Source organism: Aulostomus chinensis, chromosome 17 (assembly GCF_037954235.1).
Source record: "Aulostomus chinensis isolate RoL2024-O1b breed Wild chromosome 17, RoL_Achi_v1.0, whole genome shotgun sequence".
Lineage (NCBI taxonomy): Eukaryota > Metazoa > Chordata > Actinopteri > Syngnathiformes > Aulostomidae > Aulostomus > Aulostomus chinensis.
The window spans coordinates 25,588,941-25,616,915 of NC_141336.1; the positions used below are offsets into that span (position 1 = coordinate 25,588,941).

At 46.2% G+C, this 27,975-nt stretch overlaps 2 protein-coding genes across 6 annotated transcripts in view; both read left to right on the forward strand.

Annotated features, from left to right (window-relative positions):
• The first annotated feature begins 2,706 nt into the window (after positions 1-2,706).
• c9orf72 (C9orf72-SMCR8 complex subunit) lies at positions 2,707-15,410 on the forward strand. 5 transcript variants are annotated; one of them, XR_015109830.1, is made up of 11 exons: positions 2,707-2,841; positions 3,409-3,901; positions 5,215-5,310; positions 6,491-6,555; positions 7,186-7,258; positions 8,042-8,158; positions 9,635-9,870; positions 9,957-10,014; positions 10,563-10,672; positions 12,660-14,890; positions 14,983-15,030. XR_015109830.1 is itself a non-coding variant. In XM_086183033.1 (10 exons), exons 2-10 carry the CDS (start codon positions 3,455-3,457, stop codon positions 12,844-12,846), a joined length of 1,095 nt encoding a protein of 364 aa, XP_086039159.1. In that variant the 5' UTR covers positions 2,707-2,841; positions 3,409-3,454; the 3' UTR covers positions 12,847-15,410. The 5 variants fall into 5 exon arrangements, 4 of the variants coding, with proteins under 4 accessions (XP_086039159.1, XP_086039156.1, XP_086039157.1 ...); XM_086183033.1 differs by having other exon boundaries at positions 3,409-3,607; positions 12,660-15,410; XM_086183030.1 differs by having other exon boundaries at positions 12,660-15,409.
• A 762-nt stretch (positions 15,411-16,172) lies between these two features.
• bltp1 (bridge-like lipid transfer protein family member 1) overlaps positions 16,173-27,975 on the forward strand; it is a 68,199-nt gene continuing 56,396 nt past the window's right edge. Inside the window, exons 1-9 of the mRNA XM_086181854.1 lie at positions 16,173-16,309; positions 18,488-18,620; positions 20,543-20,659; positions 22,612-22,690; positions 22,793-22,857; positions 23,511-23,679; positions 25,129-25,210; positions 25,320-25,513; positions 26,822-26,901. Coding sequence (XP_086037980.1) covers positions 18,515-18,620; positions 20,543-20,659; positions 22,612-22,690; positions 22,793-22,857; positions 23,511-23,679; positions 25,129-25,210; positions 25,320-25,513; positions 26,822-26,901 — 892 coding nt within the window. The 5' untranslated portion in view covers positions 16,173-16,309; positions 18,488-18,514. The remainder of the gene's footprint in view (positions 16,310-18,487; positions 18,621-20,542; positions 20,660-22,611; positions 22,691-22,792; positions 22,858-23,510; positions 23,680-25,128; positions 25,211-25,319; positions 25,514-26,821; positions 26,902-27,975) is intronic.

Below are 27,975 nucleotides of genomic sequence, written 5' to 3' on the forward strand. Positions count from 1 at the left end.
ACATGATACTTGATGTAGTTCTTGTTACCAAATGTGAAAAAAACTTTCATGCACCACATGTCAGGATTCAACCCTGCTGTGTCCGTGTGCGTCGCTAGCCTTCAAGCTAGCAGCTGTTTCTGACGTGCTGACCTGCTAACGGCCACTGACATTGGTACAAACATGGCGAACACATGCAGAGCTCCAGTCGGTCTGACAATGTGGTCGCTTGACGCTAAAGGCACACTTAGTTGGACTTCTAGGAATGATGAACAGGGTCAGGCCCATTTCTCATCTGTATGCTAAGCTAAGCTAATTATACATTGGCTGCAGCTTCATAATGAATGCGATTGGTGAATCGTCATTTAAATCTGGGCATCTACATTTTTTTTTAAGCTTTGTAACCGTCCTTTGGAGAAGTGCAAGTTATTATTAAAAATGATTATAACAATTCTAAGCTCACCACCGACGAAAATGGTGGAGGTTATTGTTCTCCAGTGTCTACTTTTGATGTGTGAAAGCCATAAAAGTGCCAATTCTGACTTTGCGGCGCTCTCGACGGGAGCCGACAATTATAACAGCGAGGTGACGTAAATATTTGATGGAAACCCTTTTAATTCGCCATGAGAACGATTAAGAATGCAGACTTCTAACCTCGCACGTTTCACTACAGCAGAGTTAATGCACACATCAATAATGTCTGCTTGCTTGTATTGACAGTGTAGCAGCAGTAAATTCCCTCCTAAACCCTCAAAGACAGGTCATAGTAGTGTTAAAAATGGCTTTTCAAATCCGCCATCTGTCATTGTTTTGTTTCTTGCTTCTCTGGAAAACAACAACCTGTGGACATGCAGACGCCCTGACTTATTGGAATCTCTCTCTCACCCTGCTGCTCCAGTAACGCTGCAATATTGTTGCCGGCGTGCAGTCACATCAGCGGGCCGGCCAGGGCGCTGCACAATCGACTGCAGCCGCTGACCTTCAAAACTTCAGCCAGCAACAAAAGCTAGAAGTTCTCAGCGTGCTGCAGCTCTCCGACCGCCGGTGGCGCCACGTCTCAGACCCCGCGAGCTCTCACGCTTCCTCTAAGTCTGCTTCCCTATTAGTGATGTCATCACTATTAGTGATGACATCACGATGCATTTGCACAACTTTGCCACCTCTTCCTGTTTTTACGAGCTCTCCTTGTCTTCACGACTGTTCCATCATGGCGTCGTTCCGTTATTAAACCCGTTAAACTAGCAAGGTTGACACCGTCAGGACTTCAGTATTTCACGCTCATCACGTAGAAATGCCTTTGACAGACGCGTCGACCAGCAAGTCACAACAAAGGTGACCTGTGTGAGGCTCGTCCAGGAGCAGAATGTCACACGTCAGAGAGGTTCTCCGTGTCAGATGGGAGGCGAGGGTTTTGAGGATGATACAGGCTGGTTTTACTGTTGCCTTCTGAAGGATTTCAGAGGAACTGAAGTGATCAAAGTCAGGGAGGTACTGACTGGCACCCGTCCCCCGTTCAGTCTGATTCAGTTGGTCCAGGCTCGGTCCTGGTAGCACCAGAGAGGCCCGGTAACCAACACTGGGAGTTCTGTGTCGCTGTGGGAACGCTGGGTTCGTGCCAGTCTGGTGGTCAGGCTGAAAGAGTCATGAAAGGAGATTTGTTGTTCATCTTCATCGACATTAATCCAGACATCGTTTCCTGGGTTGCTGAGCTCAGAGACCGATTCTCCACGTTATCGTGCATTCACAGAGGAGGACTGTGGAAGGGCAGAGAAAATTCCCCGTGATGAAGGCGATAATGTGGTTGTTAATGCTGGGGGCATCGACACTTCAGGGTCAGATGACCACGTCTGTATTCCTCGACAGCTGACGGTCAGACTCTCGCCTCAGACGTGTAGACGCAACCTGAAGACGGAGTAGAGAAGCTCTATGAAAGTCTTCGCCTGTAGAAAATAGCTGTGAGGTATTTGTACAACAAGAGTTCACTAGTGAGGTTTGCAGTGGTGGATTGCAAGAACCCACAAGAGGCTTAGGCAGAGATTGAAAAAGTCTGATGGAGGAGGATGGACCCCGGCTACAGCCAGGCGCCATCGCTGGCTTGGTGACTGAGTAATCAGGTCTCATCTCCGGCTGTGACATAATAAGAGCTGAGAGTTTGCGGGAGCCTCAGAGTCGCTGATTGGACGTTTAGAAGCAGCACTGTCAGCCGCCCTATTAGCATCTTGCTGAGACTATTAGCAGTGATACTGTCAATTATGTGTGAGCTCAAATGCGTGTACAGTGTGTCCATGAACGTAGCGCTTCTGTCACGAGAGGGCCGGCGGCATCCTGCGGTTCTCTAGGACTGCTCCTGGAGAGGAAAGGCTCAAATTCTGGTAAAGTGGGTGCATAATGTAAAAATGACACATGTATCCACGTGGAAAATAACACAATCCCTCCACACAGCCCTTCCGGTGGAGCCGGGCTCTCTGGGGAGATGTCATGTAAATATATTTTATGATTTAAAGGAAGAGTCAAGAGCGGCTGGTTAATTATTTAGAACCGCAGCTCCACTCTCAGAGGAGGATCCTCAGCTACACTCACTCCCGGGACCGGGCTCCAATCAGTTCAAACTAACAATTTGATGCTGCTTGAACCACAAAATTACGTCACTGACTCCTCGTGTCCCTACCGCCACCTCCGCGGCTCGGTCGCTAGAGGGCGCTGTGCTCAGAGCCGCCGCTGACGTGCGCTGACGTACAGGGAAGTACATCCACGACAACAAACCTGTCTGAGTTCCGCGTCCAGCAGTAGGAAGATGGAATGAAGAAATGTCCACAACAGTTGAACCTTTCGCTTCATAAAGCGTTCTAACGTCGGTAAGAAGTGAGTAAATGTTCGTGTTCTCTGTCTTTGCCGGTTTGTTAACGCCAGCTAGCGAGTTAGCATGATTCCGCCAGAGCTCCTGTTAGTAAACAGGTTAATTCAATTATGCACCGACGTTACTCTGATGACACAAGGTTATACACTCAGGTTGTGTCAGTTTTCTACTCGCAGACCACAAATGTGACCCTACTCCTCCTTTTTTGACGACAAATTCCGTTGTGAAAACGGTCAAATTTGAAGTTCCTGCGTGTCATGGTGTCGTGAGCAGTCCCAGTAAGTCGTGACCGTCCAAACACGTGACAGAGGAGTTGGTGCTGAATTCGGCTCCTGTTCGGCCTCAGTTATTAGTGTTCTCTCCTCTCCAGTTGAAATGTTCATATTCACACCTCCCAAAGCATGGCTTTCATTTAGTTTACTGTAGTTCATTCGTGTGTTTGTGGAGCTGAAAATGCGTGTTCCTGATGGCGTCTTTGAGCCCTGACAGCTTTTCCACGGGTTGTTGTTCACTTCAAGTTCCACAACGGCGGACTGAACCAGAGTCACACCTGTTGTGTTGCCTGTTCGCAGCATCCATAGAGCATCAGTCTCATCATCACGTCTCCGAGGCGCTGCGATGTCCTCCGGCTGTCCACCGCAGTCACCCGCCGTGGCCAAGTCTGAGGTGGCGGTGGAGGGAGAGTGCCCGCTGCTGGCTGCCACCTTTGCCTACTGGGACAACATCCTGGGTCCACGTGTGCGTCATATTTGGGCGGCGAAGGGGGATCAGGTGATGTTCCTCAGTGATGGCGAGGTGACCTTCTTAGCCAATCACACGCTGAACGGGGAAATTTTACGCAGCGCCGAGTGTGGGGCGGTGGACGTGAAGTTCTTCGTCTTGGCAGAGAAGGGTGTCATCATCGTGTCGCTGATCTTCGATGGCGAGTTAAAGGGGGACAAGAACACGTGTGCCTTGTCCATTATTCTGCCTCAGACGGAGCTGGCCTTCTACCTGCCTCTGCACGCCATCTGTGTGGAGAGGCTGAAACACGCCATCCGCAGGGGACGCATTTGGATGCAGAAGGTACCCTCGCTGCTCATCCTCTGACTTCTCAGTCGGAGTCGCACTTTCATCCACATAAGAGGAAGCAAATTTGAGCCTTCGTGCTTGTGATTGCATCAGTTTTAAAGGAGTCTTAAGTAATCTGCCACCTCTTTGTCCGCTGGGGATCAGCTGAATATTAAAGTTGTGTTCTGGCAGCACAGAGGAGTCCGTCAGCTCATGAACTCTGAGCTCCGACAGAGCGCTGGTGGCGAGGTAATAAAGGAGCCAGACACAATGACAGCAACGCAGGGTGGAAACGGGCTTCAACTTTGAATGAACTCAATTAGCACTGCAGACTCTGCTGTCGGTCGTCAGGACGGTTCGTCAGTTCTCCCGTCACTGTTTCCTTCCACGCGCTCCAAAAAAGAGAAGTTGATTAATTATAATAAAATGGTAACGTGTGAGTTTTGTTTCCGTCGATTTACGCCGGATTTCTGTTGGTGGTAGTCGTGTGTGGAGGAAATGTGACGCTAGTATGGGTTGAAATTAAAAGTGTTGATCCTTTGGCGACAGAAGCAAACTGAACAGTTGACGTCTCATCTGATTCAAATGTAGTTTTGTTAAGTGTTGAGAATGAATCGTACCTCTGTGTTTACACCCAGCTGATCTCCAAAAGTGAAGAACATTGACTCTCTGTAGTTCATCAACTACAAACAATGAAGCTCATTCATGAAATGCTCTTACGCACAACTTTACACACATCAGGTTTGTTTTTTGGCCCTTAAGTTCGTCCCTGAGTCACATGGTAAGAGTGCGATTTCTGTTGGCGCTTGGATCAGAGATGTTTTCCTCGGCCAGTGGACGCTGACGCGTCGGCAGGTCGTCTCTGCTGCTCCTCCAGAGTTCACCTGCAGTGGATTCGGACACAAATTCATTCCTTTGAGTTGAAAATTGCAGATGTTCTCGTCCGTCTATCTTGCAGCCTGACAGCAAAACTCACCTGTTCCTTGCTCTCACAGCCTGTGACACCACCCTCTTTGAGATTTGAGTAAAAGTGCTGAGAATAAATACAACAACGAGGTTTTGATAGAGTCGTAGAGGCGATTACCTTCAGCTAGCTTGGCTTCCTTCTGCTCCTTTACAACAAGTCGTATTTTATGTCGTTGGTCACAGTGCAGGTTTATTTTTCAGTTCAGTATTGTTTACTGTCCTTGACAAATCTTAATTTTGTGTTTTTTTTCAGTCTTTTTATTTCTTTTCCTAAAGATGTTACAACTTGCAACATTCATAACTTCATGGCAGAGTTTTTATCAGAGTTGCCGTGATGATGACGGCGTCCTCGTTTGTTTCAGGGCTACAACATCATCTCAGTGTTGAGCTTGGAGATCGTCCCGATTATGGAGCTGCTGGCTTCCATGAAGACACACAGCGTGCCAGAGGATATTGATGTGAGCAACACACACACACACACACATAACACGAACACACACATGCGGACACACACACCATCTCATGATGTAATTTCATAAAAATTAAGTGTTGGCAAAAGACGTACAAAAGCCTAATTAGGTGCTCCAAATATGAAAGATTCATGGTGTTGAGGGCTGTAAGTTCCTCTGACTTTCATTACCCTTGAATCTGCCTTCTGTTCTCACGGTGAAGAGTTGGGGTTGTGTGTAAGAGTAGACCACAAGATGATGTCATCAAGCCAAAATCATTCATACGAAACGAGATACGACGTCATTGATTCCTCCACAGGGAGGTTTGCATGTTCCAGCAGCTCAGAAGCACCGCTGGGGAAGAAGCGCCTGGCCAATGAAAATAGGATGAAATACAAAGGACCAAAAACATAGAATCTACTCAGAAATACTGTCCACCGAGGACTCCATACACAGTGTATACACTTCAGCAGGTACGGATGAAATATTGATATGCTTGGATCCATCATAACAAAGGAAGCTGGGAGCCATCTTCTTTTTTGCAATCATCATTAACACCTTAACTCGTCTTTTCCTGTAAACACATGACCCACGATCACACTGGTGTCAGGTCATCTTTCTACCTGAGAGAATCTCATATGTCCTGATTAATCACGTGATTAAAACCATAATTATTAGTCCTTCGTGGCTTCAAGCCAAATCTACGTGGCTGGCTCTCTGCTGCATGGAGTCACTTAGAGGTCACGCAGGAGGGACAAACGTCTTTGTGGCTTCAAGACTCCTGTTGGAAGGTTAAAGGATCCAAAATGTCACGGTGGCACTGATTGGCTGAAAAGAAAAATAGAACTTCAGATTATTGCCAGATGGGATATTTTAAGCAAATTCTTTGTCCAATGTTAGTTTTTCACACTTTCAGCTGTTCAAATGGCCTCCGTTCCTCCAGGTTTAAATTATGAGGGTTCTCTGCATACATCACCACCACCCAGTGAGAATAAACACATTTGTTCCCTTCTAAAGTGCAAATGCAGTAAAAAGCAGCCTCTCTTGCTGTTCCCTGCACTTCCACAGAAGCACTGTAGCTTTGCATCATGCTCACATCGCAGGGTGTGCAAATGTGCCCATCAGCACTTTTGTCTTTGTTTGCTGCAATTTTAGAAATGACTCATTTTGTTTTGCTCCTGCTGAGCAGATAAAAGACACGGTGCTGAACGATGATGACATCGGCGACAGCTGCCACGAGGATTTCCTCCACAAGTAAGCGCTGCGGTACAGGTGGAGACAGATGATGAACAATGGTCGTTTAACACCCATCAGCCCTCCAATCATGAGTAATGACTCTCCACTTAGCCCACGTTTCCTCCTGAGGAAGGATGAAAGCGCCGTTGCTGTTAGTCTTTGGAGCTTGGACGTTTCTATTCTGGCGACGGAGCTCCGGGTGAACCAGAGTTCACTTCAGCATCCCGCAGAGACGATGAAGCACCTGGGAGCAGGAACTTAGTTTACCTGCTTTCAAGAATATTGAAAGATGATGGAGGCTTTTTATCATCAGACCAACTATTTTACCTGAGATAACGTGTGTTTCAGCTGATGCCTCCACCTGTTGCTATCTCTGCCCGTCTCTACTAGCTTGAGGTCTGCATGGGTCCGCTGAGCTTTTGTGTTAAGGAGAACGGGACAGACAGATGTTCGGACCTTTTGAGAAGAACTCGGGTCTTGATGGTCCGGGATGACCTGGATTTTGTAACTCGCCATCGGCCCTCGATCCAATTAGCATGAGAATTCCTCGTCAGTGAAAGGATTCATTCAGTCATGTCGCAATCGTTAGTGCCAAAAGCTGTCGTCATTAATTGGTGTGAGGCTAATGAAGCTAATTGTTGTGTTCAGGGCCATCAGCTCTCATCTCCAGACGTGCGGCTGCTCGATCGTGGTTGGAAGCAATCCAGAGAAAGTAAACAAGGTAAATTAACCAGATCAGCGGCTGCACACTGACGCTCCTGTCGATGTGCCACATCATCTGGAATGTTGAGTTTTATGAGCCCTACGTGTCCATCACTGTGCATCAGTCTGAGCCTGGCAGCACATTTCCTCCTGCAAACATAAAAGTTACTCTAGAAAGCATCTAAACTTTGCATAATGAGCAGAAGGAAAGGACACAAACTAGTCATGTTTACTGAGAGAGAGAAGTCTGGTCTACCGGAGGAAGCTTCTACAAATTAATGTGTGCTTTTATTAGCTGGAGGCCTGAAGTGAACCCCAGTTTTAATCATGCCTTTAATTTGTAGCTTACAACTAGCCTCCAGCCTGATACCAGATAAAAGTTTACAACCCAAATGTGGCTTCTTTTGTAAATGTTGAGCTAAAGTGTAGTTACTCAAGTAAATTTTGTGCTGACGGTGTGCAGGAATCCACCCGTCGAGTACAAACTAGAAGGCTATTTATTTTCTGCCTGTGTTTGAAAAGTAGAGCGCTAAGAGAACACAGATGCTGGTAGGAAAGACAATGATTTCATCGTGAATGTTAAACACAGCTCCAGTTCCATCGATGCAGTGAAGAGCGCTCAGGGGGAAAGTCTATCTGACTTATCTGATGACTTGAAGCGTCTTTCTCAACTGACCCCCGCACTGCTAGCGTTCACAGCAGCTAAGCTAACTAGCAGCCAGCTGTCTGGTGCATGTCTGGAGGAGCAAAGGACTTTTTTGGGGGGGATTGTGTTCCAAACAAGCTTTTCATCTCTGCTCAGATTGTTCGGACTCTTTGCCTCTTCCTCACCCCTGCTGAGAGGAAATGCTCTCGTCTCTGCAAGGCTGGCTCTTCCTTCAAATACGACACTGGCCTTTTTGTGCAGGGCCTTCTCAAGGTGAGATCCCTCCCCGCCCACCTCTTTCTAAACGGCCAGTTAAAACTGGAGCCTGCTGATTGTTGTTTTGTCTGCTTGTTTGATGTTGCTCAGACTTTTGCTGGCCCCATTTCTTGTTCTGACTAGAAACGGTTACAGTAAGATTGCAGTTATTTACTAGCATGTTGCATAAGATTTCCGAGGTATCTGACTTCATACACTGAGTTCAATGACTGTCTTTACATAGTTTTAGTTTTAAGAGGCGGCACGGGGGTGCGGTGGTCAGCACTGTGGCCCCACAGCTAGAGGGTTGTGGGTGGAGCCCCGGCTGCAGCACGGGGTCTTTCTGGGTGAGTCTCCATGTTCTCCCTGTTCCTGCTGGGTTCTCTCTGGTACTCCAGCTTCCTCCACAGTCCAAAGACATCAAGAGGGACCAGGTTAATCCAGACTCTAAATTGACCGTAGGCGTGGCTGGGAGAGCCAATGGTTGTCTGTCTCTATGTGTTGGCCCTGCCATGGACTGGTGACCTGTCCAGGGCTCCACCCTAAAATGAGCAGTTAAGAAGCAACATGTCAAGGAGCTCCAGTAAAAAACTGCTACCTACAGAGTTGCCTGGTTAAACAAAAGATTTCTATGTTGTTGGCTTCTATTCAACATCTCACTAAAACAGCTCATGTCGAACAATTAGAAATATGATTGAATATTATGAACATGTACCCTGAATACTGTGAACACGTACTATGAGGGGTGCTCTGGTCAGGCCTTGAAGGATGATCATTTATGTTGTATTTTATAAGATTCATTTAACGGTGATCAATGGTAGAAGATGAATACTCGTTTCTTCAGGTCTAAATTAAAAATCTTGACTGCTTTGGCTGAAATCAGTCGCTTGTTCCATTCACTTGTCGCTGCGTATGTCAAGGCATTTTCCCTCAAACTCAGTTTTCATGCACAGGAATAAATTGTGCCTCTGCTGTTATGGAAGTGGTTATTTTTAAAACTCCTGGGTAGATATGAAGGTGTGGAATTACACACAAGCAGCCTGTAGACGGACGTGGGACTGGAACGAAAACCCTCTCCTCCTGCAGGTGTGACGGTGTGCAGGAGTTTTTCCTCACCTGAAGTCGACCCTTTGTCTCCCCTGACGTAGCTTTCTTCAGTAGCTGGTGTGCAAATGCATCCGATTTGATCTAAAGAACCGAAGCAGATGAATTCACTGACTTGAGAATGGCAGAAGTTCTGCAGACGTTATTCCTTAGCTGTTCCCTCAGAGTAGCGGTAGCATGGAAGCCTTTTTTTTAAGTCTGTATTTTGTTTCTTGTTATTACTTTTGCTTTAATTTTGTTCTGTTTAGCATTGCTGTGACCTGTGGAGCTCTTTTACTGGAATATTAATGGATAGTGCCACTTTTGGTGTCTCCTAATTTTACCGGCATCCTTATTAATATCATGAGATCCGCTGATATTTGGGCCTCTAAGCTTTTTGTTCACCTTCAGGACTCAACAGGCAGCTTCGTCCTGCCCTTCCGCCAGGTCCTCTACTCGCCTTACCCGACCACGCACATCGACGTGGACATCAACACGGTCAAGCAGATGCCTCCTTGTCATGAACATACATACAACCAGCGCCGCTATATGCGGTCTGAGTTGAGCACGCTTTGGAAGACGGACAGCGAGGAAGAAATACCTCCTGACACAATCATTCACACCAATGAAACCTTCACCCCGGACCTGTGAGTCACGCATCGAGTCACTACTTTACTCCTGTGTTCCTCTCTTAACAAGAAAGTGTCTGACATCCAAACCACTTTCTTCTCAGGAATATATTTCAAGACGTCATGCATAAGGACACTTTGGTGAAGTCCTTTATAGATGAGGTAAGAACACGGCGACAGGCTGCACCATGTCCCATAAAAGCAGGAAAAACCACAGAATTGAGAAAAGTGTCTAATTAAAGGAGTAAATTCAGGAGTTGTTCTACAGTCTCCAGCGTCAGTGCTGCAACCACGGCACCTGAAGATATTTCACTTTTATCATCCTCATTATCATCATATGCATGAGATATGCAGCTACATAAAGCTACCCTATCTAGCTCCTGTAGGAGAGGACAACAGCCAAGTGACCAGAAGGCAGAACGCTGCCATCATTTCTCATCACGTCATGAATCATTGTGCAGGTCCTTTCATAACAGTCGGAGCAAATCAATCAAAAAACAATGATCAAATCTGAATGCCACCTGAGGAAATCATCCAAACTGCTAAATTAAACCGGTAAATGAAAACGACCCCGGAGCTGCGGTTGCGTTTTGGCTCATGACGGCAGCAGTAGGTTTCTCTGGCACAAGTGAGGGAGGAGTCTATTCTCACATGCTGTACCAGTGGAGCTGTAGCCTGGATCCGTAATTGACACGCCTCGTTGTCCCCAGGTGTTCATGCTGAAGCCGGGCCTGTCCCTGAGGAGCACCTATCTGGCCCAGTTCCTGCTGCTGCTCCACAGAAAAGCCCTCACGTTGCTCAAGTACATCGAGGACGAAACGTAAGAGCTGTCAATAAGACTTACAGTCAAACAACATGCACCTGCCTCCCAAACAGTCTGAAATTGTATTAGCAAAGAGGCTAATGCAGTTTCAGCATGCTCACAAAGGGTTATTGTTCCTTTACCGTCTGCCATTGCGTCTTTGACTTTGCCCTGTGGTTAATGACCTGGACAGTCTGTGAGACTCCACTCGGCTCTTTTTATGCACTTTTTCAATTTGCGCATAAAAACCTGAATGGAAGCACTAAAAATTTAAATGAATCTCTAAGTATTGCAAAAAGAGCCGTTTGGGGAATTTGAAGAATTGGCGAATGGACAAATTAATGAGAGTAAATGCAACAGACGTAGTTTCAGGGAAAGAGTTCTCCAGCCAGGCGGTGGTGGGGCTGACTGACAGAGAGATGGTCGCTGTCAGAGATCTGGAGATGCAGGGAGACGCAGCCATGGAATTTATTCATCTGACTGCGTTTGGTATGCGATCTGTCGCTGAAGAAACGGACGTAACACACGAGTCGCAGCCTTTGAGACCCAACCGTTACAACGCTGTTCTTCTTGTTTTTATAGCACGCATTCGTCGTTACACGACTGTTAAAATGATAATAATATAATAATAAGTAATTCAAAGGCATTACCTTTGCGTCTGAGAACTTATTATGATAAATCTGGTCATTAATTAATTATTTATTGAACTTTGGCTTTTAAAATGTCTTGTATTTGTACGTGAATGTGTGCATGCGTGTGTGTGTGTGAGTGGTGTGTCGCTAACAGGCCGGGGTCTGAGGCCGTCCTGTTTTACAGGCGCCTCGACATGCTTGTTTATGCTCAGTTTCCATCTCGTAGCAACATGCATAATTCATTGTGACACAGCTGCAAACCAAGGAGACGCTAATGCTAATCTGACCCAGCGTGGGCTTGGTTGTCTGTAGCTGTTGTTACACGCACACGTTGAAGCCATTCTGATGGAAATCATTCCGATTGAAGGTTTTTGATGTAATTGTGATACAACATGCGTTCCGTTTGGCGTGTAGGATGCATTCTAACTTCAGCACAGTACTGCTCTGTTTAATAATATAAGCTGTTGTAATCCGCAGCTGGGTGAAGGTAAATGTAGCAGAAATGCTTACATTCCCCTCGGCGTAATCCCAGGCGTCCTCCCAGGTCCCGATGTCATGACATGTAAAAGTTGCCGAGGTTGGTCGAATCTGTTGGTGGGTTAAGAGTTTGCTGTCAAGTCCCGAGCCTCGAGTCTCTTGGACTTGTTTGAAAAGTTCCATATTTCTTACTTGAATTCTGTCTAGTTGTCCATTAACAATTGAGAAGTTTGAATAAAAGCACTAGAAGCAAAACGCTCAGCAGAGAGTATGAAGGCCGCCATTTTAACATTGTTTACTTTGGTCGGTGAATGAAAATCTTCATCAAATTGAGTGAATGAAACTTTAAAGGGTTCGGTTGTTCGTATTTATCCTCCGAGGCAGCAGGATTTGCCAGAGGTTGCCACTGAATCATCTCGCCAGGCTTCAGGTTATGTGTTTGTGTCCTCATCAGCCGCGGTTCGGGCCAATCAGCTGTTCAGGGTTGGGGTTTAGATGTGACGACAACAGTGGTAGCTGCTGAAGAGGTTAGCATGGATGCTAACTCGGTCAGAACTGGGGAGGATGTCCTCCTAGTGAAGAGCAGAACGTCACCGATGGGTTTCCTTCCTGAAGCAATGCTCTCACCCTCATAGCGACTGGATGCTTCTTCAGTCTGTTGATCTGATTGGTTGAATTCAGATCCTTCATCCAATCACCTGCTGAGCATCTTGAAAGTCAAGGACATTTTTACGGAGGACTTTCCAGCTGGTTCAGTATCACCAACGATCTGGCAGTTTGGGTTACGTGTCATTCTGATCAAGTTGTTCATGAAGAATTTGAATCTATCAAACTGATCATCGTCGGGATTTTAGGGTCGTTGTAAACGCACCTGATGCATCCCCTCCCTCCCTCAGGCAAAAAGGAAAGAAGCCATTTCGATCGTTGCGGAGCTTAAAGACGGACCTGGACCTGATGGTGGAGGGAGACCTGAACATTGTGATGGCCTTCGCTGAGAAGCTGAGGGCGGGACTCCACTCGTTCGTCTTCGGGAAGTCGTTCTACACCAGCATGCAGGAGCGAGACGTTCTCATGAGCTTCTGACCGCGTTCCCTCATTTCTGCTGTGTTCCTGGGACACGGATCTACGCTCGCGTGTCATCGACGCGTCACCTCCTGCTTCACCGTCAGTATTTGTCTCCGCTTGGTTGAAATGAAATTAACAGAGATGTTCCAGTGTGGAGACACAGATCCAGAGACTGGTAGTTTTTGCTGGTATGAGCCATTAGAAATCTGATATATTGCCTTGATTAACTTTGATCATAATGCGTTTTAATATTTTCAGAAGACCTGCAGTAATTTACCCTCTGTGGGATTAATAATTCATGGTTCTGTGCCTTCTGCTAACAGAGGGTCTGTTTTAATTTATAGTGTGAGGTTTGGCTCTGGGCACCCACCAATACAATCGCTACTTAATTTAAATTTCTATTTATTAAAAGGTAACTTATTAGATCCTTCACAGCCTGTTTCATGCAACAGTCCCAGTTGGCCTGAGAAGCACCTCAAAAAGTCTCTGAGTGCACGTGTGCCGCTACCAGAGGCCTGAGAGCCGTCCAGCCCGGCGAGCTCATGGAAGCTAACCAGGACAAACGCTCAGCAGACGCTGAGGAAGGTGGCACGTCAGCGGACAGCCGGTGTCATTAAATGCGTTCACTCAACTTTGTGTGGAAGTGATTTTCTCTGATGAGTCTTCCTCTCGGCTGTTTGGATGATCCTGCTTAACTTTGCTGTGTTGTGAAAGTCAAATGATCCAGTTTATTAGGAGTAGCTGCCAAAAATGGTTCTTTTTTGTTTTTGGTGATGTTTTAATGGATGAGACAAGATTGAATGTTGAACCCCTCATTATCCCGTCTGTGTACTGACTTCACTCCCCTTCTTTTATGACTTCAGTGACGACTTGCTTTTTACTCATAATTGCTCGTGCAGATGATCTTGTGAAAAGTAATGAATGTGATAATATATCGTCTGTCAGTCTGTTTCATATTCACATCAAATTAGTGTTTGGGTAAAATGACGACGTCAGTCCGAGTGTGACCTTGTCTTCGAGGATGGGAACACCAGTGGAATTCTGGAACGCCTCATCCTCTACAAGGATCCGTGGCTTTGTGACTACAGCAGGAACATCTTCAGCTCCTGCACCACAAAAACATGACCTGATGAATTGAAGTAGGCCGGTCCTTGCCGGTCCCCACCCTAGACCACGTTGCTCTGGGTTGTGTTCCAGTTTAAAGTCCGGTCTAAAGGTGTCTGAGGGTCTCAGCCTCGCTTTCCTGGGGGTCACTGATTGTCACCCAGGGCCCACTTCAAATGTTCCACCCAGAAAATCTCTTGACAGAAACCCGTCACGTCTCTGTGGACTACGAAAGGCCACCTGCTGGCCCCCTGGTCAACCTCCACAGCTCTGACCATCAATAACCCCTAATCAGCGAACCCTTATTCTAAACGACTTGGTCCTCTTTACCTGGAGGAAAAGGTGTTGAACTTTGCAGCTTAGAAAGCAAAACGTTTTCCCTCCTCTTGTTCTCCGTCTAAATGTTCTCTCTACTGAAAGTGTAGATTTTGCCAAATGCCTTTTGAAGAGTGACTCGTAAATCAGTAGAAGTGGAGGCTGTAAGGTTTGTTTACTGCATATTTGCCATGTCCTGCAAAAATAAAGCAGCTTCAATGTAGAAGGAGCGGACCAGTCAACCTTGGAAAAGAGGACATATCTACTTATTCTGTCAATTATTCATGATACCAATTGTAAACTCTCTGCTTCTTCTTTGAGAATGCTGACGGTGCTCTGTGCAAACCTCCAACAAGCATAAATAAAAGATCCATCATGTGTGTGCCAAGTTGGGTGTTGCTTGGATGGACGGTTGTTGGAGTGATTGAGTCAGAGACGCCGCACCGCCCAGAGTTGTCAGGCATCTGCTGCCTGCTGCGTTTGGATCCCGTCTGTTGATGCCCTCATCCCCAGCAGGAGCCGAGCCACTCGCACGGCTAACGGGTCGTCTACGCTGTTAGCGCCTTGTTTACGGTAGCTTCTGAGGATGCAGCACATCACCCTGATTCTGGCTGGGAATCTCAACGGTGTCACCATGGTTACGGTGAGAAATCTTGCACCACGGTTAGGGTGAAAAAAAAGAAGTGGCATTCTGATGATGGTGCAAAATATAAAACTATGACTAATTTATTGCAGGAAATGTGCAGAGCTGCTACAGTATGACAGCTACAGGTTTGTCTCCATGGTTACAGCATGACATTAAAGGTTTGTCTCCATGGTTACAGTATGACAGCTACAGGTTTGTCTCCAAGGTTACAGCATGACAGCTACAGATTTGTCTCCATGGTTACCTTAGGACAGCTACAGGTATGTCACAATTGCTACTCCTTCAGCATAGTCACCATGGGTTAGGAGGGAAACTTGTAGCCCTGTTACCATGGTTACTTGCGCCCAGCCCATGCCTGAACAGCAGCAACCTGATGGGGAGGTGAAGAGCTGTGAGCAGGCCCTCAGCAGAAGTGTTCCTCCAGCTGATTTCCACCCTGCCACATGTCTGGACTTCTTTTAGCCCAGATTGAGATCTCACCTGTTCACCGAGACCTTTGACCTCTGGTTCACTATCGTTATGAATCATCCTGTTTGTTCACCTCTAATGTATGATTGTTTTGGAAATCATACTTGAAATGACCAAATAAAATGAAATGATTATCTTTGTTATCAATATTATTATTGTTGTTGTTGTTGTTATTATTATTGTTATTATTAGCTCTGTGTTACTTTGTAAAGCATCCTTTAAGTTCCTGAATGGCGCTTCGTAAATCTCAGCTCCTATCTGAGACTGGACATCGTGTCCAGTGACATCCTCCTGCCTCATAGTTTAGAATTAAGAAATTAAAATGGAGAAAGACATTTTCATGGTTTGCTCAGTTGGAGGTTTTTCTTTTGAAAGAATGTCCTTGGAGTTTTATTTTAGTTATTGCTCTTCACCAAAATAAATAAGCCACTTTTTAAAAAAGAAAACTTAAATAAATCCATCCAAGGAAACGGGGTCAACAAGAATCAAAACAAACAGCTTCTTGGCTGCATTTTTGGAACATATTGATGTCATATTGAGTCGATTTTAGTTTCACGTATTTTAGCATTTTGTTAATATATTCATGTTTTCTCAATGTTGTTTTCCTGACTGTTTATTCCGTAGCTGCAGTCCGTCGCTGAGGATTTAACGGAGCTCTGACAAGACAACATTCGCATTCATAGGCAGAAAAAGCTGTCTGTCAACAACATGCGTGCCCTCGCTCGCGCTGTCCTCCCATTGGACAGTTCCTGACATGCCATTTTTTTCCTACTGGTGGATTTCGTGACTGGCGTCGTCCCGAACCCGGAAGAGATGTTAACTGGCCGTCAGCCAGGTAAATATTCAACAGAGGATGCTAGCTCTCCCGTGTCTGACGCCGTAAAAGGACGGTAACTCTCGAGTAACTGGAGCAAACATGAAACCACATGATTTACCGAGGGAATCGAGGTACTGCACCAGAATTACATTGTTTACTTTTACAGGCTGTGAAAAGAAAATGCTTGGAGCGCGGCCCGCTGTTATTAGCTTGCTAGCCAACCTCGGGGTTAGCTGTTAGCTCAATATCTGCATTATCCAGGAGCTAACGTCATTAGCAAAGATGCTGGCGGCTGTGCTGGATTAGGCAGTATTCACCGGGAGTCACGTTAGAACAGGACAAGCAATGTCACAGCAAAAATCAGGCAAAAATTAGGTTGGTCGCCCCCGTGGGAGGATCACGCTCAGGTCAGAAATTACAGAGGATTTGGGATGAGCTGGGCGAGCTCCAGCTGTGCTTCCACACCAATATCTCCGCCAGTCGAAATTTCTCACGCCGGGCTGTGTTGAAGCTTGGCTGGAAGTCATCAGCTGGTAGAAGACTGTCAGAGGAAAGACTGGGAGTTTCACCAGTTAGGGATGGAAACAAAGTCCAGCTCAGTTCTTGTAGGTGTCCGTTTGCCTGAGTACATGACCAGATTGAAACACCAGCAGGTATTGTTGTTAGGTTTCAGTTGATCAGGCTGTTAACACCGTGTTCATGTTGATGACCAGCAAACTCATTTAACGCCATTGTCAGATTTCGGTGTGAGGAACAGAAGAACCAGCAGGTCAGCTTTCCTGCAGCCTGGTGATGATGTGGAGTCTTCAGTGGCAAACATGGCAGCACGGAGAGCAACAGTCGCCCGACACTGACACTCATTAGTTTCAGTCTGGATGATTGTTGTCCTCGGTGTGGTGTTATGGCGTCTGTCTGTCTGTCTGCAGGCCAAACCTGAAAACACTGAAGGAAATTGCAGTGAGTCACTGAAGGTGTAGCCTTTGTTCATCTCATGGTTCAGGAAGAGTGTGAGGCAACCACCTGAACCTGTTGTCCAATGATGACAGTCACACGGACAACAATAACAGGAAGTGTGTCGGCGTCATCAACACTGCAAACCTCAACGCTCTTCTCTGATTTTTCTCCGTTTGGCTCTTTATTGCCTTTTATTGCTGGAAAGTGTTACGTGTCAGATCAGGTCAGGTGCACTGGCGCCTCGGTGCACACAGAGGGACACTTGTCATGGTTGGAGCCCAGCTGGTGGAGGTAACACACAAGTACACACTCTGGGAGAAGAATCGTGGTGATGTGAGCCCTCAGGTTTGACTTGTGGTGCGGTCAAACACCTTTCTGACCATAAGACATCCAGGTCTTCCGTTTAGTGCAGAAAGTCAGATTTTACATATCATGACATATAAAATGATGTAAAAATGTGGTCTGTGATGCACATTACACCTCTGGTTGTACAACCAACGTGATTTAAGGCGGATTAGATGTGGATTTGTGTTTGTGTGTAACAGCACTCCAAGGTTTTGACCCCTAAGCACACAGACACACAAACACACGCAGACATACGCACACACTCTCACACAAAGATACAGTAATCCTTGTTAAAGCAAAGTCCAGGGAATGCAGTGAAAGTAGTTGCACATAGAGGTAACAATAGCTGCGTGTTCCAAGTATGAAACGAAAACAGTTTATAGCAGCAGAGTCGGCTCAGCCAGTCCTGATGGGGGGGTGTCTGGTGAGCAGAGGGTTTGTTGGTCTTTTAGTAGCAGTAACAGCAGCAGCGGTTCCGAGCGGCATATTTAGTTTAACTATGAGATGAAACTATTTTTTTCTGGCGTTGCTAAAAGTGTGGCTCAAATCAACCTGCAGCTTCTGTGCATTAAAATCAGGGACTGACCAATCATCAGTTGGCTGGTCATTGGGTTCACGGCATTTTAGCTACGATGCATTGGCGTTGGCTGGAGGACTCGGTCACGTAACGTGTGTCTTTTTTGGTTTTATTTTTCAATGTATTTAAAGTGCAATTTTGGAGAAAAATATATCGTTAATATATGAAGCACTTCTCAAAGTGAAGACAGCTTTGTGTTGGAGTTTGCAGGACTGTACGTTTTTGAGCAGAACTTTTAAGATTTACTGCAACTGAATATCAGCCAGAAGAATCCGTTTCCCCCCTCGACTGACTCATAATTGGTTTGGCCCTGAAAAAGCAATTTCACTCCATCCCTAACTGAAATAAAGTCTTTTCAAATATCCACAACTTCATCCTGTAACTTAGATCCATACATTTCCTTTTCTGTCTAAGTTTGTGGTGTCTTTTGTAGTGGACATCAGACTGAGAGCCTGTAGCCATGGAGGGGCTTGGTTCCAAGAACAATGAGAGCACCTTCCCCACCTTGGATGATCTCGATAACTTTCTGAACCAGCACAACTCCAACTTCATCTGGCTTCTCGTGGGTAAGTGATCCGTCTCTGCTGTGTGGAACAGGTCCACAACAGTGGAGTAGCTTTGGATGTGAGCTCAAGTTGCATTTCAGTCAGACAGCAGTTAGAAGCTGCATCTCCTTTGATATAAATGAACGTCTGACACATCCTAAGCCCTGTCGAAGCGAATGCTCCCAATGGTAATGAAGCTCATCCGAGTTTGTGTCTGTGTTGACGAGGAGTGGACGCGAGTCATCGCCCCGTCTACTCAAAACCTGTCTCACTCACAGGCTGTTTTCTAGTCGACACGTTAAAGCCATTTAGCAGCGAGTTGGTCCGTTTAGGAGCAGTCGTATTTACGTCCCATGTTACCGTGTGAACACGCACGTCTGAGGTCAGGATCGGGTCTTTTGTATTTCATGAGCTCCCTCTAGTCTTTCTTTCAACTCCTGAACACATTTGCGGAGGGTTTCCTGGCGTTGATTGGCTCCGCCCTCACTGCCCTGTTTGCTGTTTCTCACAAACACAGTGACAACAGAACCAGCTGGGATTACCATGGAAACCTGCACTCTTGCAGTTGATGAGACTCAAAGGTTCAGGTGTAGATCTCAGGAGGCCAACGGTACCGAGCTTCCTCTTCCTCCAACTTGAAAATAGTTCACGTGGGGAGGAGCTGAAACAGAGCAGCAGTAAAGCCCAGCTGTCAGCCAGATATCTTCATTCACCAGGGCCATGACAACGAGCGCCGTCATTCATGTCACTGGGCTTAAGGCTCACATCAGGAAGAGCAGCATCCACTGCACCAGCAGGCCCAGAACGTGTGTGATAGAAGAGTTCGACTTCTTTCACAGACACGAGGGATTAAAAGGAACGCTGGGCAACCTGTTCTCACTCTTCAGTCTCAGCAAAGGGATTCTTCACCCAATTTTGCCTCTCTAATGTGTGTCTAATGCAGAAAGAGCCAGAAATGTATATTGAGCTTGAAGCTAATGGAGAGTGACTGCTAACAACGGGTAAACCGTACAAAAACGTCTGTTTACAAACTCTAAATCATTGTCCTGTACAATCCACATGTTCTTAATCCAGCTGTGTGATCAGTAATCCAGACACACTGATTTGAGATAATAACTAGAACCCTTCTGGTTCTGTGAACGAGCACAAGTGAGTTGGTTCAGCTAAACGTGCCGGCTGGTTGTGCTCAAGACTCCTGTGAATGAGGACCAAACCAGAAGAGTTTGAGTTTGTTAGACCCCTTTCACACTGAGAAACGCGTATCAATGCAGGTTTTTGGACCCGCGTTTGCTCGGCATCAGGGCTCATCCAAGCTTCCAGAAGACCCGGGTCTGAACTCCCGCTGCGAGGCTGCGTGCCTGTGTTTTTCTCTGTCATACGTCATCGCGCTGACAACGTCATCATTTCACATGACCGTGCGCCGGAACACAGAGGTAAACAAGCGTCAACATGGATGTCGCCAAGTAGAACGTTAGCGATGTCGTTGTGTGCTTTGCAATGTTGTCTCTTTTGCAAAGCACACAAACTCGGCGCAGACTGGAAAATGTCTGAGCGCTAACGCTGCGAAGGGGGATGGAGTTTTGGGCGAGTCTGGAAGGGAGCCGAAGAAGCTACAGGCAAAGCCTGACAGGCGGCACAGTGACAAAATCAGGATGCGACAGGAAGGTCGTGTGAAACCTAGCCTCAAGCTAGATATGCGTGGCTGGTTCTGCCTGCATTCTGGAGTCAGGAGCAATGCAGGAGGGGAAAATATATCTTCGTCTCATCTCAAGACTTCTTTTAATGAGAACTTGAAGGACAAAGTACTTCTCTTGGCTGAAGTATCACTTTAAGGCTTTTTGTTCACGTCCATACCCAAACACTTTAATGATGTTGGTTCTCCTGCGTGTGGCTCACAGATGTAAACAGAGACGAGACTCAGTTGTGTTGTTTGTTGCCTCCAGCCACCATTCTGTCCTGTGGATGGATCATCTACTTAACTTATTACAACTCCCGCAACATCGGGCTCATCCTCACCCTCATCATCAACAGACTCTTCAAGGATGGCTACATTCATATCGGTGAGTTCATCAGCAGCTTTGTCACCATGATGAAAAGGGAGGGGGATCGCTGCCAGAGCTCTCAGTTCAAGGCGTTCGCTCGCTCTGCTGAATATTTCATGACGCGCCAGGTTCCCTCAGTGATTATCCTCGCACAGTCACAACAGCAAACTGCAACCAGCACCAGATTGGATTTCTCTGTATAAATGGAGCACAAGAAGTGTGACTCTATTATTTTTCAGCAGAATGATCAGCTCCTTAACAAACATGTCAGCTCCTTCCTGGGAGAGTTGCTGCTGCATTTGCTGCTCTTTATGATACAAGTAGAGCACACTCCCTACACCAGTATGTTATAATGCATGTTGAGGACTTCATCAGCCAAGTTAAACTGCATCGCTGGCACAGCAGCACCTGAGGCCAATTGGCTACAAGTAACAAGACTTGACTATCTGGAAAAAATATCCAATAGTGATTAAATTGACTGCAATTGCAATTTGTGGTTTGCAATGTTAGAGGGAATTTGAATTTGACTTCATCATTCTCATTTTATTGGAAAACCCTGTGTGTTTTGGCGGAGCTCTTTGTGCCTGCAGCACCACAACATTCCATTTAAAATGGTATTTGAAACACAGTCAGACTTCAAACAAGTATCGGGCTCCCTGCAATGGGAAAAATTGCAGTACATCATACTTCATTTCAAAATGGATTAACAGGCCAATCATTGTTGATGGCATCAGTGGCCGCCCAGCTCCACCCAAGCCTCGCCTTCTTTGGGAGGACGAGGATGCAGTGAATATGCGTTTTCCCAATGTTGTTTCAGAAGAATGAGATGTTGTCTTTTCATGTCCTGTGTCTCTCACAGGCATTTCTAGTTTTCAGAATGCACAAGTGTGACATGTAAGCTTGTTTCTATACAGATCCCAACATTGGTAAACATTGGCTCGTGGCCACAATTGGCTCTGGACGACCAACGCAACGGTGGAAATATTGCGCACTGAGGAAACATTCAAATCCTAATAAAAGCGTCTTCACCTGTGTACACATTCACCTTCTTGTCTCTCGCTGAATTGAATAAAACATTCGAGATTATACTGCAAAAGCTTTGTGCTACACAACAGAAGAAAACCTTCATGGCAAATGGCATTTTGGCATTCTCACACACACGCACACACACACACACACACGTGCGCGCGCGGCTGCTGTGTGTGGAGCGGGTTTGTACACGCTCAAAGGTGTGTCTCCTCGACACTCAGATATGTTGAATTCCTGCGTCGACGATGAGAGGGAAGCGCTGACCAAAACCGTGGCCCACTTACACTTCCTGTCTTCAGTCACTCTGTCAGCGGAAACGTTAAAAATACCACAAACGCAAGGAAGTGCCGGCTGCTGGAATGTTGATAGTAAAACCACTGTGGGTTTTCTCTCTGTTGGCATGAAATAAAAGCAGTTGTTAAAAGCTCAAAGATGAATGAGAAGAGATAATGATTTTTTCCTCATCTCTTCTGCTCGGTGACGACCTGAGTCCTACTTATTATACAATTACATCCTAATTAAGATCTTTGATTCCGTGATAAGACCGACAGGGGGATTAAATGTCCCAGCAGCATGGACAGTTTTAATTTTTTAAAACTGAGATTATATAACCCTCGCCGTTCTGCTTCTGACTCCAGTATCAGAAACGCCTGGGTTGCTGGGTAGATATGTGGCCTTGGCATTGGCGAGCCTGCACTGATTTGATAGTACATCGTTAATTAACCCTGATGGGACCCTGCTACTCGTGGTTTGCTCAGTTTTCTCTGACTATCAATTACTGGAAAGTTGTTCTTCTCCACTGCTCTAAACCGGCACAGGAAGCTGTTCTTTGCTGCCACAGAAAACTAAAACTTTAGAGCGGTGAGGAAGAGTGGATCAGTGGATCGATGCCATTGTTTGATACTCACACTCCTCGTCTTCCTCGTCGCCCTCGTCCACAGGCTCCTTCTCCTTCTCCGTGCTGTCAGGGAAAGTCATGTTCAGAGACGTCTACTACATCAACCAGGACATGTCGATCAGGTGAGCTGACCTCTCGCTGCATCTTCAGGTCTGCTCTGTTGTAACCTAATAATCTATAATCAGTCTGATCGCTGATTGATTTGTTATCCTCTGGCGTGACAGGATACAGGATGGCTTCCTCATATTCCGTTGGTGGAAAATGTACAACCCCAAACAGAAGCAGCACGGTGAGTGATGGGTAGCTTCCCCTGAGACATTCCTCTCTGGAGGAAGTCTCTTCAGGTCATTGTGGCCTTGAGATCCCATGAGATCTCATGGGATCTCAAGGGATCTCAAGGGATCTCATGAGATCACACCTACTTTGAGCAGAGACCCATGAAAATTCGCCACAACAAATGAATGCAAAGTAACAAACTTTGTGAGTTTTCACAACTCGTCGCTGAAAGTTGATTTTCATTTTGTGAATGAAGATTTCCTCTCATAAAGAGAAGACCCCTGCATACAATGTGATTTATTCCAAAAGTAGAAGAAGAAATTTGTCTCTGTTAGCAACCGGTCTGCTCACGGCAACAGGAAGTGCGTTTGCAGGAAATGTGGCTCCATCGACGGAGGGGTTTCTCAACAGGGTTTGCAACCAACCTTTATTTTCATCATGAATCAATGAATTGTTCAGTCAAGAAAATTTAAAAACTGCTCATCACCAGAGTTTTGCTCTCAAGTTGCTTCCTTTGTCCGTCCAGGAATCCAAAACCCAAACGTGGACGTGGGTTCCTCTCCATTTTTATTTGCATGGGCAGTTTTAAGGGGGCAGCGTCATCAGGTCTTTTGTTTTTGGGAGGTTCCCTCTAACTCTGATGAAACGTCTTCCTTACGTCACCAGACCCAAAGGCAGAGACCAGGCTTTACGTCACGGTTAACGGCTTTGAGTTTCACGTCTACAATCGGACCGACCTCTACGCCCGCCTGCAGGAGACGTTCGGCCTGGAGCCCACCCTCATCACACCCAAGAAGGACGAGGGCCGGGACGACAGAAACAAGACCCTGGAAAGGTCAGACCTCACAATTGCAGCATCTCTTCAGGAACATCTTAGCAGGGTTGGGCTGAGTGACCGAACACTAAAACCAAACAAAACCTTAAAAGAAAAAAGAACAACTGACCATTTAGTCCAAAGTTCCTTTTTATCATTGGTATTTTTATTGGGTACATCCCTACTGGCCACTGTGCTGTACTCCTGGCCACTGTGCTGTACTCCTGGCCACTGTGCTGTACTCCTGGCCACTGTGCTGTACTCCTGGCCACTGTGCTGTACTCCTGGCCACTGTGCTGTACTCCTGGCCACTGTGCTGTACTCCTGGCCACTGTGGTGTACTCCTGGCCACTGTGCTGTACTCCTGGCCACTGTGCTGTACTCCTGGCCACTGTGCTGTACTCCTGGCCACTGTGGTGTACTCCTGGCCACTGTGCTGTACTCCTGGCCACTGTGCTGTACTCCTGGCCACTGTGCTGTACTCCTGGCCACTGTGCTGTACTCCTGGCCACTGTGCTGTACTCCTGGCCACTGTGCTGTACTCCTGGCCACTGTGCTGTACTCCTGGCCACTGTGCTGTACTCCTGGCCACTGTGCTGTACTCCTGGCCACTGTGCTGTACTCCTGGCCACTGTGCTGTACTACTGGCCACTGTGGTGTACTAACCCTTAGAGTAGCTGAACACCTCCCACCCACCTTAAAGCCCTTGACGGAGATCAAACCAGGGTGGCAGAATTTGCTGCTACTTTAGCTCACAAAACTCGAGAGCGTGGCTCTGGTTTTAAGGGTTTAAACATGAATTTGCTCACAAATATTCTAAACTGCTCATTTATCCGTTGTACTGCTATGCTGTAGCTCCAGATGTATTTGGGGAAAGTAGTATTTGTTTGCAGTAGATGCTGGTAAAGGTTAGTTCAAGCTATTTGAGACTGAGAAAACGCTGAAGCTGCAACTGTGAAGCAGGTGTGGTTGAGCTGGTGCTGCTGCACACAGACATGGAGGGATGAGTCCTCACTTGCCTCACAGTGGGATTCAAATCCACCATGATTCTCGGGGTGTGGCGTCCTTGGTTGCTTCTAGTACTGCACATGGCAGCTTTGTTGGATGCATAAAATCAATTTTTGACTTTTTATGAATTGATGTCAAGCCGCGAACATCGTGATGCATCTTAGAATTAAGACGGTTCAGCACCTAGTCGGGAGGTTCTCTCTTAACTACCACAGCACGCTTGTCACCAGCACAGCAGGGGGTGTGAAACGTGTTTGGAAATGCCAAAAAAAAAAGCTATTACAATTGATAGATGAGTGGAAGAGGAAGGACAACAGGCTGCACCCCTTTTTCTCACAGTTATCATCAAAGCAACAGCAGTGCTGTTACCATTCCCTGCTGACAGCCATGTTAGCTGCACTGACTCACAATGAACTCCTCCCTAACTGCTGCGTGACTCCGTGACTCTCTGTCCCTCTGTAGTGTGAACATCAAAGCTGAGAGCCCGGACCCCTCGTCATCCTGGCGTTCCCTCATTCCTGTTATCAAAGTTAACATCAGCACGGTGAGTCCCCCATCAGAGCGCCACTGACGGAGGTGCAGCTCCACCAACGGTGTATTTGCTGGACTAGAACACACACGGTAATTGCGCACATGTGTTTGCATCATTGAAGGGCCGTTTGGCATTTGGGAACCACCACCTCCCCCAGACTCTGTGTGTGAACTTTGAGGATGCCTTCCTGACCTACGCCACCAAGCCTCCGTCCAGCCACCTGGACCAGTACATGCACATCGTCAAAGGCTCGCTGGAGAACGTGCGCGTCATGCTGGTTCCCAGTCCGCGCTACGTGGGCATGCAGAATGATGAGTAAGGCCATGTGATATCTGCTGCTTTCAAGAGTTTCTGCTTTTCAAATTCGTAGGTGAATTCCAAATGAAAGTAATTTTGCTGATTAGGGAGCTGATGGTTAACTTAACGGAATGAATGGTCGTGGGTGGGAAGCGTTCGCGTGCCCTCATTGAGAGATTTCAATTTTAGAATCAGATCCAGAGCAGGAAGAGACGGCTCTTGTGATGGCCAGTAACCCTTTGCATAAACACACCAATTTTTGTGAAAAAGCATTACGATTTACAGATTTATATTAAATGTTGTTGTTTGAAAAGCATTTCCCCCTAAACACTTATTGTGGGTAATGTTGTTGCCTGAGGAGAAGTTCAAAACATCTCCCACCTGTCATTCTGCAGTGCAGTGTGGAACTGTTGAATATGAGATGAGTTTTCTCTCCCGATTTATCCTGCAGTTTATGGGATGAGGCTCTTAAATGTGAGATTCTCTCTGTATTTGAACAAACAAACCCGGAGAAGAGCCCGAACAGAACTGGATTATCAGCAAATATTCTGTATTTACGTTATGCAAAATAGTTTGATTGCTATATTGAGCGCTATATTTGTAAAGCTCACTTTTGTGACATGTACATATAAACAGCCTTTTAATGTTGAAGCAGCAGAGCTCGTATCAACACCACGCCATTGGAAACTCTTATATACCTATGAGAATGCATTTCAGATATTTTGCATGTTAATTGCAAATCAGAATTATAATTTCTGGAATAAGGCAATCGTGGTTGATAGCTGGAGCCTCCCTGCTCTGGGATTTGATATACTTGGATATTTTCTATATTCGATACATATATTTAAGATATTCAACTCCAAATGTTGGTGACGTTCTCAACTTTTCCAGCTGGCAGCCTCAACTGTGCTGCATAATTCAATAAAGTATTATCTGCACTTACACTTAATGAAACGACATGGAGGGTAAAAATGTATTAACCCTCCAGGATTAAAGAGCCTCTCTCAACTTGGCAACGCTTGAAAAGCAATCTAGGATTTCAACCTCCAACAGTCCTTGAGGAGTCTTAAGGCTTTTCTGAAACGTCCAGTGAGATGAGGAGAAATAATGCAAGCAGAAGGCCGTCGCACGTAAAAGTGTAAGTGTATCCGTGTCAAGGTTGCGCTACGGCGAGCTCTGATGATTTAATTTGCTCTTTGGAAGCGCCTGAAGTGGAGCCGGAGAGGTTGTGACACCTCCAGGAGTTTCCTCACCCTCTCATGATCCTGATTCTAGTGAGAAAAAAGTAAACAGCCTCCGCATGAAAACGGACTTTTTCTTCTCTAGACCCCCAAGACTGATGGGCGAAGGCTTTGTGGTCATGCAGTCCAACGATGTCGACATCTATTATTATCAAGATGAGCCTGGTACGTACACACACACACACACACACACGTGCAATGCAAAATATAAGAACAGGCCTGTACTAGGAGACCTCCACTGAGGTCCATGCAATGTTTACGGAGTGGAACTCTGTGAGTGACTCTTCTCTGCACGAGCAGGGAGTTCATACTCCAGATCAGAGTTGTTCCTGATGAAAGGCTGAATCCCAACAGTGACATCAATTCAGATAGAAGTTAGAGTAACATGGCTTTCCATCAAGTGTTCCTCACTACAGACACGAGAGCAGCAAGTGAACCAGCTGATCCGATCGTGCTGCCACCATCAAATGCAGTCCAAGCGAGAGTTACCGGTTAGTCTGGTTTACCCAAAGAATGCTGCTGGTAAAAGCTCATCATTGGTGGACTGTTTCAGGCGACGTCCTGCCCTCTTTCTGCGCGTTGCTACGTCAAAGAACAAAAGTTAAGCTCGAGCTGTGACATCCGTTTATAGAGACTGTAACTTCCAATATGAGTGAAGAGTGAAAAAGGGTTCATCAAACCTCGGAAATGTCACAGAATTCAAAAATAGTCATTCCCAGGCCTAAAATGTTTTAACCTAATATAAAAAAAAATGTTTTGTAAAAATCAATGTGCTTCATAAATACCTGAGTGTGTGGGGCAGTTGAGAGGTGCTGAAAAAAACCTCCACTGGTTCACGGCGATTTACTCCAGTAGCGTTGATGTCGTGTAGTTTGACCGTTGAAATATAAGCTTGGGAATTCTCTCATAGATTTGTGTTTGTTTTACGTGTGTAAACCGGCGTTTCAGAATGTATGAACATGAAAATTTTACTCAAAGACCTGGAAAACTTCTCTTTCTAAATGTGTGTGAACATGGAGGAAATTATTGCTGCAAGGACGAGTTGAGCAGAATCCGATGGCGACAGCTGTACGCGTCTGACGGAACAGCCTCTCAGCTAGTTGCCCTCTCAGTGTCAACATAAGGGAACATGAGTCTGACCCCTCAACGGCCATCTTACATTCCTCCACCAAGCTTGTGGTGTGCACGTTAACAGACGGACAAACGTTACCTCTCCGTCAGAACAATAAACACTTCCAA